This window comes from Stegodyphus dumicola, chromosome 1, assembly GCF_044657685.1.
Source record: "Stegodyphus dumicola isolate Sdum_Otavi_A_Nest chromosome 1, ASM4465768v1".
Taxonomy (NCBI): Eukaryota; Metazoa; Arthropoda; class Arachnida; order Araneae; family Eresidae; genus Stegodyphus; species Stegodyphus dumicola.
In genome coordinates this window covers 263,138,403-263,154,599 of record NC_140768.1, presented here as the reverse complement: position 1 = coordinate 263,154,599, position 16,197 = coordinate 263,138,403, and the positions used below count along the sequence as shown (strand labels likewise).

General features: G+C 32.1%; 1 protein-coding gene across 1 annotated transcript in view; it reads left to right on the top strand.

The window, feature by feature from the left end:
• Window positions 1–1,058: 1,058 nt before the first annotated feature.
• The window catches only part of LOC146999541 (uncharacterized), a 385,339-nt gene continuing 370,200 nt past the window's right edge, over window positions 1,059–16,197 (top strand). Inside the window, exons 1-2 of the mRNA XM_085810271.1 lie at window positions 1,059–1,069; window positions 1,435–1,673. Of these exons, the coding sequence (XP_085666397.1) occupies window positions 1,059–1,069; window positions 1,435–1,673 (250 nt within the window). The remainder of the gene's footprint in view (window positions 1,070–1,434; window positions 1,674–16,197) is intronic.

Genomic DNA, 16,197 nt, shown 5'->3' with positions numbered 1-16,197 from the left:
AACAACTCATTAAAGTGAAAAATATATAATGTAATTCTATAAAAATATTTAATGTTTTCCTAATTAGATATATCATGAATTGAATGCATTTTTATTTAACTGAATCAGATTTAAAAGTAAAAAATAGTATTACTAAGAATTCCCTGAATTGCTTTGAAACAGCTTATTTTTTTATCAACAAGTGAGAGATTAAATCTGAAAGATAAATATTTCACATTTTGCGGAATGGCAGAAAACTTGAATAAAAACCCAAACAACACATTAACTTGAAGCAATCACGTTTCGACATTAATAACCCTTTTTAGACATTAATAACCCTTTTGGGCTTTATAAAAATAATTAAAAAAAATCTGAAAGCTTTTAGATTCTATATTATGCCCAAAGAGGTTTTTTAACGTTTTGTGTGTTACCTTTATTTATTAAATATCATGTTCTAAATCATAAAATTGAATTCAACAGCAATATCACAAAACGTTATCTTTAGAATTTTTGATACACAGCCTCACGCGTTGAAGAAAAAAAAATGTTTTTGCTCGCTTTGAAATCGTTGAGTTTATTAATAAAAATTTTTTATAGATTATTTATTATTTATTAATTACTAATCAAAAGTTTTACAAAATATGAAATAGATGATGAAAGAAATTCCGAATTTGGGCTTTCAGATGCCCATATTCGAGTAAAGGCCTACGTTATTCAAAATCTGATGTCTCTAGGTATCGTTGTTTTTACAATTCTGGAAATATCCATGCAGGTTCTTCATTATTTAATTTCTTTAAATATAATGTAGGGCTCTAATACTTGGTGGCAACAATTGGAAAAGTGATTCAAACTTTTATAACAACTTTTAAACAACGCAAAATGCCAAAACGAAATTAACAGCCCTTTTGGGCTAACGCCCATTTGGGATAATAAATAAAAAACACTTTTCTAACATTTTGAGAGTTCTTTGGGCTAAAAAAATAATTTAATTAGAAAAATTATAACGATGCCATTATATCAGATTTCATGACGTAGGTAAGGATATAAAAGGCTTGAATTACAGATACAATATGTACAAGATGGTAAGACAGTAATTAAGCGTTTCCGTGTCAAACGTTTCACTTTAAAATTAAACATGCTTTTTAACATACTTTTAATTAAACATGCTAATTTAATGAGACTTTTGAACATTTTTAACAACATAATATTAACAGAATAAAAGTCATAATCAGCTGCTAATGTGTATTTTCATATTTTTTAATAGATTTTATTACCCCAACATTAACAATTTAAATTATTTTGCCGTAGCGTAAAATGTAGTTGGACGCCCGGGATCTTTACTGGAAGCACATAAAGGCCACAAACAGACTGCGATTTGTACTTGCTTGACAGGCGTAGTTGATTTAAGTGAAGGAAGTATTGTTAGTTTTATTTAAAATAAACTTGTCTTCATAGGGAGGTGAAGTATGTTCTGGGAGTTGCTAGAATTTCTTTTGCTAGCTTGGCTCTCATTCAAGGTGTAAATTTGCATGGTGATCCGTTACACGCGATTGTAAATGCAAATATTTTGCACAACAGATGTGAAGCAAATACGTCCAAACGTGTCGGATGTCATCAGATTAACAATGTTCGGACAGCTGTGATGAGGGATGAATTTGCTTTGGTGAAGATAGGTAAATGTGATGATAATTCAGGTAATATTAATTTATCTAAAATAAATGTAACACTTAGATAATTTATCAGTATCGTAGAAATCTTAAATTTTCTCAATAAAGATGTATTTTATATTTGTGCCTTGCAGTTCTAAATACTTTGCGTGTTAGAATCTAACTTACGGTTGATAGTTACTTTGACGGCAAAAAATGTCTTTTTAATTGATGAAATTGTAAGAATGCAAATCACAAAATACGTTAAATTTTCCCGCTGCTAAAGTTCAGGTAAAGAGATTTTGATTGAATTTTCTCTCTCTGGCTCTTTTATAATTGTCAAGCAGTAGAGCAGATATTTAACTTTTTTTGCTCTTCTCATTTCAGGAAAAGTTTAGAAATAGAATGAAAAAAATAAAGGAGACTTATATTGGATCACTATTTTCTTGTTTCTAAAAAGAATCGATTCCAAACTCGGAATTGTACACCGCCGCAACATTATACGTCGAGTACTCTCATGCACATAAATATCTGTTTTATCCCCCCTTTTAAGGCGTCAAATAAAACGTAAAGATTTTCGATCCTGCAAAAAACCGATCGAAACAGAACGTGCTTTGAGTTACGGTGTAATCCTTATTAAAAGTTTTGGGGGAATACCTTATACAAAGTTCTGTTACATAAAAAACTATCAGTTGTCTTTAAATAAATAATTCGTAGATTTAGTTAAAATGGGAACTACTAAAGATAAATTTGGGTGTAATAGTATTATAACTTTATGATTATCTATGATTATAACTTTATAGGATTTTTGATATATGCAGAAGATAAAGTTTGGTAATGATAATACATAAACTTTCTTTTCGAAGATATTAAGATACTTGATATTATGATTATTTTTTCATTATCAGAAGGAAACATGTTAACATTGGGAGATGTCGTGCATTTAACGCAGTTAAGGCGATTGAGTACACAATCCTCTATTTAGTACACTTTTGTTAGAGAATCATAAGTTAAAATAACTAAAAAATCTTTATTTAACAAGTTAGTGAGTTTGCTTAACTCAGAACACAAATGGAATATAAATCAAAGTTAACAGTTTTTACGAACATTTAAATCGAAGTGTTGAAAAAAAAAAGAACAAGAGATTTCGTTTATAAATTTTAAATAGCTTCAGGCTTACCTATTAGACAATATTATCAGGAGTATATTCCATGAAAGAAGGTAACATGGCTGAAAAAAAATAAAGCACAAGTAAAACGTTAGCACAAAATATTTTTTTAAGACTTCTGAATCTGAAAACGTATAGAAAGAATCCACTCTAGCCATTTAGCGGAACCATACCGGGAAGTTTAAAGTATCAAACAATTTTGATTCATACTAATGCATGTAGATACCAGCCAGGATGGGACTGAGGGGGCTTCCCATGGCTAATCCCTTAGTTTGATTGTAATATTTATTTTCGAAAACAAAATGCGTTTGTTTCAAACAGAGGTGAGTGAGCGAAATTAGCTCACCAATTTCAACGCAAGAGAAATGAAATTCGCGAAGTTTGGTTTCTAGATATCTTAATGCACCCTCCACTGGAACATTGGTGAATAATGATTTTAGATCAAAAGAAACCATGAGTAAATTTCTAGGAGAATGTTTTTAACCTTTTTACAAACTCTATTGAATTTTTTATGGTGTAAATGATAGTGTTAAACAGAGTTGAAAATCTAGAGACTAAATATTTAGCTAACGGATACGAAGCAATACCTAAATTTAATACAATACGGCGGAAAGGAATACCACTTTTATTAATTTTGCAAAGAGCATATAATCTGCCACAAATCGCAAGAGATGGGATAAGCGAATGTTTTAAGTTGCTTGAAAGGATTTGTGCAGATTTGATCGCAGGTTTTATTCTTGATAGGTCCGAAGATGAAGGATCCTTAGGGACCGGATTATATGGTCCTTCGTTTAAGAGTTTAGTGACACCATCGATGTATGTTCTTATCCGTGACGACTATCTGGCCACCTTTGTTGGCCTTTGAAATGAGAACATCCGGGTTAGAATGAATTTCGCGCATTGTAGCTCTTTCTCTCGCAGTTAGATTTGGTTTCAAAGGTTTATTATTGAATTTCACATTATGAGTGATAAGATGACTAATCATTTCTTTCTGTGAATCTGAAACTTTACTGAACTTGAAAGCTTTTTCGATAGGAGCCGAAATCTTTGGAATCGAGGGTTTAAAGCTTTGTGAGAAGTTAATATTATATTTTAGAATTCTCTCTTGTTCTTCTGATAAACTAACATTAGAAATATTAACTATTGGCTTGATGTTTACAATGGGAAGATTTTTCGAGCTACTTGAACAGGAAGACTATAAAAGAAGTTTTTCGAATTTAACTGCAAGGGTGTTTTTATGACGGTTAACTGCATTGTCCGTTCTAGACCAAGAATTTTGTTCAAGGGGCAGTGAATTTTGAATATGAATTAGCGAGTTCCAGATGAAGCTTATAAAAGTCTTGCTTACCTATGTTAGAATAGTGTTATATATAAATCTAATATATATCCTCAGTCGCGCTTTCGAGACATGAAGCACGCAATTTGAATTTTGTCAATCGGCCCAGTAGAACGGGAGATATAGAATTATCCCTTTTTTTGCGCGCGGTGTACATATTTTGTTTCAGAAAGAGGCAGCTAGACGACAGAGAATTACTGCAGCTTGCCAATAGATTTTGGGATGAGTTTGAAGATGATGCGGATCCATTTTAAGATAGTGGTTCCGAATATGCTCCTTCCACCTCCGAATCTGACATGGATGAATGTAACTTTCTTCAGAGGAATCAGAATTTTTTGAAAATGTAAAAAAAAAAAAAAATATTCTTGCATATTTGTTTTGTCATTTTATTATTTAATTCAAAAATGTAAAAATTTTTATAAATAAAAAAGTCGATGTAAAAGGGTTAAAAATATAGCATGGCAGACCCAACTTCCAGAAACTGTTTATAAACTGATAAAACTGAAGGAACCATAATTTTTAACCTGAAAATTTTGAACCAGAACATTGTCTAAAGTAACTACAAAGACAAATAGCAACGACTTTCATTCAAATAGCAAACAGATTTTAAATAGTCATTCTTCAATGACTTAGATTCAAAGAAAAGATTTCATTACATAAGAAAGATTTAATCAAAATTTATGTATTCTGTACTTTATTTCCACTTTTATAAGGAATTCCTAACAATATTAAGGACATGTATGTAACACATCACAAACACTATCAGAACAAACACTGATTGATTAGTTCATCGTATAAGTTTAAAATTTTATCAGGTTTAAAAGGCTTAATGCTCGTTTCATAATCTGCAATATACCAGTCGCCCTCAATTAAATTCAGCAGCTTAATGAACTCATAAATGTTTGGAGCGAATGTGATTTTAATAAGCTGTAATAAAATTCTTGAATTCCGATGTTCATTTTCTCAATATAACTTAACAAAATATGTGTGAATAACAGATCACATTTTTTACATTTTCCTGGAATCTTTTTAAATTAAAGCAAATGTAGAAGGAAAAGAATAACTTTGTGTTTATATAGATAAACGCTAAAACATGGAACTCTTTAACTAAAATAAATTCTTTGACTAAAATAAAGATTGTGGTATTTAGGACCACCACGTATTGTTATAGTGCTAATAGTAACGTAAATAATATTACTCTTACAGATTAACTGGAGTTGCAAAACTTTTGTGACTTTTTTTATAAATATCTCTTCAATAAAACTATTTCTTTTAATTTTGTGCTAAAAATTAAGCGAAGTTTCAGACTGGCATTTGAGTGATGAAAGCGAAATTTCTGGTTTTCAAACCTCAAAAAGCTTTTTAAATTTTGTGAGATTCCAAGATTCGAATATCAGGTGTACTATCTCTGTAATATATTTACGCTTACTAAATCTTATCTAATAAAAGCATACTTTCTTTCTCGCAGCAAAAGAAATATTTCAAATTTTAATAATTAAAAATAATCAAGAGCCTTGGAATATTGAAAGTTTTTTAAATGCATCGTAACCTGACGTTTATATGGTTCATTCGGATCTAATAAAATTTAAAAAAAAAGGAATTCTCATCTGATGAAATTTTCAGTAAAAATTTCTGACTTATAAAAAGGATTTAATAATCTCTTTCAGTAATCCTTTAAATTAATGAGATCTGATAAAATCCAAAGAGCAGTTTTTGTGAAATCAGAACATAATAGATTTATAATTAAAATGTGGTTTGTCACTGGGTACCTCAAACTAAAGTTACAGATATATTTGAAAATGATAGTTAACTGCAATATAGTACTTATAAATTCATTGTAAAATCTCGGAAAAGCCATCTGAACAATGCAGTGTCAAATCATATAAAGGAGAGGCTAAGAACTGTCAGTCAAAAACAGCTTTCTGGATGTTCGCCCAAGAATGTTTTCATAGGAAATAATTCGGCACTTTTCCAAAAATTTAAGCATCGGTGAGATTAAAAAGCTGTGCAAAACGTAAACATTTTAGTTAAAATTTGCGCCGCCTAACCGATCAGTAAACTTTTATGTTTCTTTTTATTTTACAATTATACTATTAAATGTCTTGAATTAGTGGTAAAACAATTTCGTTTTCGTCATTTGTAGAATTGTGTATACTTTAACTGATTCCTTTGCTTGAATTTTGAGGTGATGCATTCGATACAAGTCGGTGATTTTTTAACTATACGTACAAGATCATTTTGTAGCAAAAATTATTTTTGAAGTTTGACTATAAGAGAAAAAAGTGGAAAAAAGGGGAATGCGAACTAGGTTTTATTTACCCTATTCTAAAAATTTTAATTTGTTTGTGAACTTGTCGCGGAGCTTTTCAGTTATTTTTATTATTTATTCCAACTTTGTATTTATTGCATTTGATAAATGTATTGTACATTTAGTGCGAGTATTATACATATTTCATACCTTAAGTGATATCAGTCTGTGATTTAGCCAAACAATTTGATTTGGTGCTTTACAGCTCTAAGGTTGATAGCTTCAATGCAAGTTACTATTGCTCAGTGTATGTTTTAGCAATTAACGGCAGCGAGTGAAAAATATTTGGAGGATAATAATAATTTTTTGCAATTGAGTTGCATGCCCTTTAAAAAAAAAAAAAAAAAAAAAAAAAAAAATTGCAAAAACAGAAAAGTGGTCTACTGTATGTTTAATAAATGGTTGTATGTAGTTTCTAGTTGCGCTATAAATGTCGTTAAAAATTTTGCAGGTATAAATAGCTGCTAAATATTGTCAGCTTAAAATAATTTAAAGAAACTTCTTCCTTTAGTTTTGTATAAAGCTTTCTTTTACAAAACTTAAAAATATACATGTGAAGATGAACAAAGGAGTCTGAAGGCAAGAATTCTTTATTGTCATTCATCAAGGAACAGTTGTTAATCATCTAGTATATCTTATTAAACGTATCATACACTGGTTATCATAAATTAAGGAAAAATCACAAAAATAACGATAACTCCCTCAAAAATAAACCAAACCGTGTAAAATTTGAATATGTTGCCAAGTAAGGGTAGCTGAGTAAAACTGCGATATGCAAATTAGTGGCGCTGCTTTCGGAATACGTCATCTGCGAGAAGCATAAAAGTTCATGTTTGAGAACAAGCCCACATATTTCATTGTGACAGTGACATCAGATATCTGAGATAACCAATTCGTAACAATGACCTCCAGGCATCATTTGCCTGCAGAACTGCGATGGGGAGCCATTGGGAAACTAGAGGCAGGACAAAGTAAAGCAGAAGTGGCCAGATGGCTAAATGTGAGTCCTTCTGTAATTAATTGACTTCGGAGGCAATTTCAAACCACAGATTCGGCATCTAAGAGGTTCAGCCAAGGACGGCCAAGTGCTACGACGAGCGCCGATGACCGATTTTTGACATTATGTGCACGCAGGAAAAGAACCGCTAATCCGACTCTTCTTAGATCCTCCCTTGCTGCAGCCACCGGAAGGTTCGTGTCAACGTCAACTGTGCGTATAAAAGGCTTCACGAAGGTGGTCTATATGCGAGGCGACCAGCCATTTGTGTGCCGCTCACGTCACGCCATAGGAGGGACTGTTTTCAATGGGCACGACAACATGTCCAGTGGACGCCTGATCAATGGAGGGCGTTTCTCTTTACGGATGAGTCCAGGTTTAGTCTAGAAAGCGATAGTAGGCGTTATTTGATATGGAGAGAACCTAGAACCCATTATTATCCGTCAATTATCCGTGAAAGAGATGCATACGGAAGGGGCAGGGTCTGTGTTTGGGGTGGCATCTCTTTGGGTGGACGCACAGACCTCCATGTCTTTCCAAGGGAAACGGTGAATGCTCATATTTATAGAGATGACATCCTTGATGTTTATGTTCGCCCATATGCCTGGGCAATAGGTGTTGCTTTCCTGTTATGGGATGACAACGCAAGACCACACAGGGCTCGCATCGTAGGTTATTATCTTCAACAGGAAACAATTATGCGCATGGAGTGGTCAGCTCGATCCCCGGACTGGAATCCTATCGAGCACGTTTGGGATGCCATAGGGAGACGTTAAGCTGCTCTCAATCCGCCCCCTCAGACCCTTGTCGCGCTTGCAACTGCTTTGCTAGAGCAATGAATCTCGATTCCTATGGAACTGATAGACCGCATAATTGAAAGCATCACACATCGTTGAATGTGCTGTATTGCTTCTAGAGGCGATCATATTCCATATTGAAAGTACTTATCCTATAGCAAATTGACACCTCCGATTTGTTCATTTTATACATGTGCTAATTTCTATACTACTATATTTGTCTGGTAATTTCTTTTTATGTTATTTGATACCTTACTATGTGTTGTATATTGTGGGTAAGTTTCATTAAATTCTACATGTAACCTTTTCAGTAATCGTGATTTTTGTGATTTTTCCTTAATTTATGATAACCAGTGTACAAGATATTCCAAGATATTCAGCTGAATCAAGCATTCTGCGATTACTAAGAATTTTCTAAATGATCATTTAGAAATACATATAATTCCAGAAACTGTAGATGGAAATTTGAGTTTGCTAACGGATGAATCAAATGGTATTAAATAAACAAGATTTTTTGTCCAAAGGGACGTTGTCTCTGAAGGACTATTGTTTTCATTTTGCGATTTTGCGTTGAAAACTATAAAAGGTTGTATCATTTTTCAAATCGTTGCCACCAAATACTATCGCCCTGTATTATATTTGAAGAAATTAAATAATGAATAATCTGCAAAAATGTATGTATTTTTCTCGCAGTGGGATGAAACAACGGTACTTAGAGCCATCCAATTTTGAATGTCGTAATCCTACTGCGAATACAGGCAGTTGAAAGCCCAAATTTGCAATTTGTTTGTCAAAAAACCTTTTTATTTCCAGCGCGCGGAACTGTGTATCGGAAATTCTAAAGATATGCTCATTTTAAAATTGTTTTGCGACATTGCTGTTGAACTGAATCTTATGGTTTAAGGGCAAAGGACATGATATTTAGTAAATAAAGGTGACACACAAAACGTTAAAAAACGCCCTTTTGGACGTAATTTAAAATCTGAAACCTTTCAAATTTTTTTGTTAAGAATTACTATCATTTTATTGTTGCGAAGAATCAACAAACTATGCATTCATTTCTGAGCATTGTGGCTTTAATAAACAACGATGTTTATAGCATAATGGTTGCATTAAAAAGTAAGATTTTCACTCAGCAAGAAAACAAGGATTAAAAGTGCAGTTGGTACAGGAAACTAAGCATGAAGCTTGGGGTTAATAACGGTATCTTAAGGCTTTTCTTCCTTTAATATTTATTACACGTGCATACTATTCATTGCAATTGATTAAGTTTCTTTGTTTTGTAGAATCTGACTTGAGAACTAACTTCGAAATTGTAATTTCCGCGTTATATGTGTGGTTTCCATGTTTTTCCTCAAAACAAACAGAGTTCAAAGAGCAGTATCAAACTACAGTGTCTCAAAAAAGTGATGGGACACTTGTGCTTTACAAAAGGAAACTGCAATAAAATAAATTTAAAAAACATGTAAAATTTTTTGTGGGTGTGTTTCATATTTAAATTTAGTAACAATTATTACATAACATACATTTTCTCAAAATATTAAAATATTAATTTAATAAAAATACAATTGATTAGAACGGAGTAGAAAATGGCTCACGTAAGTGATGGGACACTACGTACTATGCAACAAAAATCGTCTGAAGTAAGCAATAAAAATATCTTTTGGGGTATTTATTTTTACTCAAAAGCAATTGCCAATAATTTATAAAATCGTCTGCAGTATCTCTTTCCAGTTTGTTTTGGAAGTTTTGTGTTTTTTAGCTCTGTGCAGCTATGAATGCTAAACGAAAAGAAACTTTACCTGGAATTCGAAAATTAGTTATTAATTTGCATATTGAACGTGGAAAATCTATTAGAGAAACTCCTGAAACAGTTAACTTCAGTCATTCAACAGTTTTCAATATCATTAAACGATATAAAAAGAATCATATGATTCAGGATAAAAGAAGACCTGGCCGACCATCAAAGCTATCCAATGGAATAAAGCGAATTATCGTTCGAAATATTAAAAAAAAAATCCAACAATGAGTGCTCCTAAAGTTGCTGCTGATTTACAAGCATTATATGGAGTAATTGTTAATTCTGAGACTATTAGAAGAGTAATTCGATCTACTGGATATCACGGTAGAGCAGCCAGGAAAAAATTCTTCGTAAGTGAAAAGAATAGAAAACTCAGACTGGCTTTCGAAAAATCCAACATAAATAAGAATTCTGATTACTAGAATGAAGTTATATTTGCTGATGAGAGTAAATTTAATATATTTGGTTCTGAGGGTAGAATCTTTGGTGTGGAGAAAACCCAGGGAAGAATTTCGCAAACAGAACTTGGTGTCAACAGTAAAACATGGTGGAGGAGGAGTTATGGTATGGGGGTGTATGTCGTCCGCTGGAGTTGGTAATCTTGTTTTTATTGACAGTATAATGGATCAGTACAAGTATATTGACATTTTAAATCAAAATTTGAAATCTTCAGCACGAAAATTGAACCTTCATAACGATTTTAAATTCTACCAGGACAATGACCCCAAGCACAGTGCTTTGAACGTTAGACTCTGGCTGCTGTATAACTGTCCTGAAATAATAAAAAAAACCCCACAATCTCCACAATTAAATCCCATAGAGAATATTTGGCAAGAATTGGAATCAAAAATTCGCAAACACACCATTTCTTCAAAACAACAATTAAAATCGGTGCTTCAAGAAGAATGGGGTAAAATCACTCCAGAAATCACGAAAAAATTAGTCGAATCTATCCCAAGAAGATTAAATCATGTTTTAAAAGTAAAAGGAAATCCAACAAAATATTAAAACCTTTTAAAAAGTAAAATTTTTGGATAAATATTTTATGGAAAAGTAAGCGTCCCATCACTTAAGTGAGCCATTTTCTGCTCCGTTCTAAACAATTGTATTTTTATTAAATTAATATTTTAATATTTTGAGAAAATGTATGTTATGTAATAATTGCTACTAAATTTAAGTATGAAACTCACCCACAAAAAATTTTACATGTTCTTTAAATTTATTTCATTGCAATTTCCTTTTGTAAAGCACAAGTGTCCCATCACTTTTTTGAGACACTGTATATCTGAATCGCTAGCCGAGTATCGTGACGCACTCGACTATGTTGACATGTATCAAACTGTTGATGAAAATGATGATTCTCTGAAACTTGTAAGCATCTTTATACCGAAATGGTTACCACACTGTAACTGAATTAAGTGTAATTAAAAAGTTATTTGGTCCCTTCTTTCCGCATGCCTTCAGGGTGTAATTGGAAACTCACTCGACACGTACTCAGGAGGTCCGGAGTTCGAATTCCGCTGATGGCACTGGGAATTTCTTCAGTTTCATGACATTGGTATAAACTAATGATTCTGCAAAACAAATTAACTTCTCTAAATTACATTTTTCTTCAAAACGTTGTTTATAAAAATCAGAAAAGGATATTAATATATAACAAATTTCACATACGGTTATCCTGAGACGGGAATGCTATTTAAAGGGTTCTGCAAGAGGGAAAAGGCTGAAAAATGCTGCATTACAGTCAGACATGGATGACTACTTCTATCGCAAATTCAGTCACGGTATCATATTTGAAAAAGAAAAAAAAAAAAAAAAGAAAAAAAAAAAACCTCAGTTCTGATGGTACGTGAGAAACTAATTTGACCAAAATTTTACAATAGAGTAAATCGGTGTTTTCATCGTAATTGCTTCAAATGCTCTAAACAAAGGGTGCGTGAAAGCTTGAATAGTTTTAAACGAATCTTTTCTTTTTCTGCTGACAGTATACTAAAAATATGTAAAAGAATCTGTTGCTGCAATCTTAGAAATAATGCTGAAACCAGAAAACGGCACTGCTGCAGCTGAATATCAGTATAATACCATCCCCTCAAATGCATGGCTAAATATTTATTATTATTATTAAATTAAATTAAATTAAATATGGAAAATACTTGCTGTTGAAATACGAGAATACTATTTGCTGTTGAAATACGAAAATATAAAGAGGCATTTGGAATGAGTCCACTGAAAGAAATTTATCAGAATGATACAAATTCATTATTACTGGCGTATTCTACAGCGTAAAATGAACAAGGCTTTAGTTCTGTGAATACAGTTAAAACTAAGTTAAGAAGCAAGCAGGAATTCCAATGTCTACAACAACCTTTCAACAAATATGGCCATTCCTGTGAAAACTATAATCTACCGACATCTATACTGAATAGCGTCAGAAATAAGAATAAATAAAGCTGAAATTTTAAAATGAATGAAATGTAGAGTCTGTAGCCACTTAAATAAAACTTCATTTGGAGTTATCTTAATAAGATTTCCACATTTAACGTAATATATAACTAATGTAATTACTTAATACGATGCTGTGAGTCACTGAAGAATATTTGATACCAATTTGAAAATTTAGCTCCAATTTTCAATTCATCTTTATCATTTTACTTGTTCCTTGTATTGCAAAAATTAACGTATTTTTAATGATTTTCATTTGACATCACTGTGCATATAAAATGTAATTGAAAAATATGATAATCATTTTCCATCCGATCGCACACTCTAAAACTTTCTTAGAAAGTTTCATTCTTAAGTCTTTGCTCATAACTGTAACCTTCGATTAGTATTTCTAGATATATTCGAGTGGAGGACTACTTTATTCAAAATTTGATGCCTCTAGGCACCTTTGGTTTTTCGCAGTCGAGAAAGATGCATACATTCATGCAGATTCTTCATTATTTAATTTCTTTGAATATAATGAAAGCTCTAATATATGCTGGCAGCTAGTTGAAGAGTGAAACGCCGTTTAATACTGGGAGACGCAAAATACCAAAACGAAATTAATAGCCCTTTTGGGCAAATTACCCCTTTGGGATAATAAAATAAAATAATGGGGGCTTTATCGAGGTAGAAAAACATATTGCATGCAGCTGTGTAATTCCAAGAATTTTTTCCTCTCTGCATGCAATGCTATGGAACTGAACATGCACATGAAATGCTATGGAACTGAACATGCACATGAAATCTTAAAGAGCTAAGAAATACTGATAAGGAAATATTCTTAGAAGTCACACTCATACCTTATGCAAAATGCCTGTCGTGATAGATATGAACAGCAGATTACATGATCAGCTTTCTATGAATAGGACATGCCTGCCTAGGAAAATGAGCTGATAGGAATTGTTATTTCAGACAATGTTATTTCAAGAACAACATTATTTTTCAATTTGATTGCTAGAAAATGCCTCAAAAGGCCCTGGAAGTCCAAAGAATACCCTAAAAAGTCTCAAATGTGCTCTAAAATCCTAAAAACTCCCGTAAAAGAGTAAAGTACCAAAAAAATACGAAAAAGGCATACGGAATCACAATCCGGGTCATGGTCATCAGTGTGCAACAGTGCGGGAGGCAAATAACGAAACGCCCGTTTTCATACTTAATTATGTAAAGAATAGAAAGGTGAGTAAATACGTAAAATCTTATCAAATACTGTGGTTGTTTAAAACAATGGAAGGAATATAAAGGTATGGATAACTATTGTTTATTTTCCGACACCTAGCATCTTTTTCCCAAAAGCAACTTTTTGATGTCCGGAGACATGCTGCTTGCCCTGGAAATTTTCAGAACAGAACTCAGATAAGTGTCTGTTAACATAGATCTCGTTTGGGACTTATTCCTTTTCATAACTGAGAAACGTTATTCCCTCTGGTACGCTCTACCGAACATGGAAATCAGGTAGTTTGCAAACTTTGGGCTGTTTGAAAACCGTACAGGCAAAAAAAATTAAAAATTCGAGAAACCTTCTTATCTCAATTACAGTTGAGTCGCACTAAATTTCTATTAATTCCTTTTGTAAACGGGCTGACATTTTCTGTACATCAGCTGAGAAAGTACTTTTGTAAAGAAACCGCCTCAAGCCCTTTTCAGCACCAGAGGTTGTATATATGTCTTAATATTGGGTGAAATTCCAATTTTATTAATATGTTATATATATTTTTTGTTATTTTCTCAGGGTGAACGGAGGGCCGCAGGAAAATAAACCAAGGACCGAATATTGCCGTTGAGCAGGAAGTTTGGTATTTTTGCTCCAAAGTATAGCTTCCCAACCTTTTTCTTGCATCCACACCTTTTAAAAGAAGGGGTTTCTTCACTGACACGCTTACATTTTCATCAGCATGCGACAAAATCATAACACAAATAGCTAAACATGAATAAGATAACAATTAGACTAAATATGAACAAATTCTTTGAAAACGAATCATTTATTTATAGGTTTTTGTTATATTATTTTTTATTCTTATTGTTTTAAATTTTAGACATAGAAACAAGTTTTCAGAAACAAAATTACAGTTTCGTATTGCAGAAAACTTTTTATTTTAATTAATGTAATGGCTGCACTTAATGTATCGATAGAATTTTTATTAATGTTTGCACAAAACCGCTTATTTTACTTCTCAAATCACTTCTCTCAAAAATAGCAGCCTGTTTCTTGTTTTTCATAATAAGTTATTCACTTGATTAAATTCTGCTTCTGTAGGTAAGAAGAGGGAAAAGTCAACATTGTTATTTAGTAAAAAATTTTATTTTAGGATATTTCTCTCCGATGACTATTAAATTTCTAAACTTACCGTACCCGAGGGTTTTAAATAATACTTAACCAATCTCCGTCAATGCAATCGACTCTTTTTGAATCATACTACCATGATTAAATATATCGCAGTTAGAGACTCTATGAGCCATGCTGGTACATTCAGATTTTTATGAGAGTGAATATTAAAATCTTCTTTTAAATTTTGAAAGTGGCTTATATAAGTATATCTTTTTAGGAGATTTTGAACTTTCTTTGCTCAATTTTTGTTTGGCTTTGTGTTCCTGCATTTTACATTTTTATATTGCACTCTTAATAAACTGAATATTTTTGTGTAATTTCTCTCTTTTACTTATTTTATATTTATTCTTTATTACATGGTATAGCTTTATATCAATAAAAAATTAATTGTCAATTTTACCATATTATTATATTTTATAATCAATAATATCTTCATAACACCGAAAAATTGCCCTTGCGTATTCGGCTATCGACCCCTTGATCATCACGGACCCCTCTGGGGACTTCTGCTCTAGAGAATTAGCGAAAGAATTAAATGTTGCTCACGTTCGTATTCTGAATCATTTGTGTAATCTTGACAAGGTTTTTTTTCTCATTGAAACAACAAAGTATCTTTCAGTGTTTACGTACCTCATACATCCAGGGAAAAATATGTAATTGACTGGGTAGATACTTCTTCAGCTTTGTTTAACTGCTACACGGCTGTTTGCTAAATTGAATTATGACCAATGAATGTCAGTGGGACAAAGAGTTTCACATGTATTTCACCACATGAGAAAACTCTTTAACTGTAGGTTAACTCGAAAAGAAAATTAGTCTGACTTTTTCATTATAATTGCAAAGTATTACATTATTATAGGTTTAATCCGCCATCTAAATTATAAATGTAAAACCGCAAATGTAAGGAACTGGGGAGACTGAAAGACTTTTGAATCTCAATTATTTTTCATGTTATTACTTTAGTATTTGTTACGTTAGTTTTGTTATGTTATTTTAGTTGTATATGTTATGCATATATTAGAGTTTTAAATACCACTTAAATTAGAAATAGTACAATGTCTCTAGTTGTGTCTAGTTGTACTTTCAAGAAGCAAAGAAAAGTGAAAACATTTAAAGAAAGTTATATTGTTTGTTATGTATTGTAGATTTTCTTAATGCACTAATCTTCCAGAATTATATTTTGAACATATAATTATTGCACGCGAATACCATTTTATGGTGATAAAGTTTTATTAGTCTATAGTGGTAGCAACATATACCTACATATTTCATATTAGTCGAATTTCTGCTGCTTTGTTGTCAACCGTAGCTGTGACTAGAAATTATTTTCTGTTTCATAATCTTTTGATTTTAGG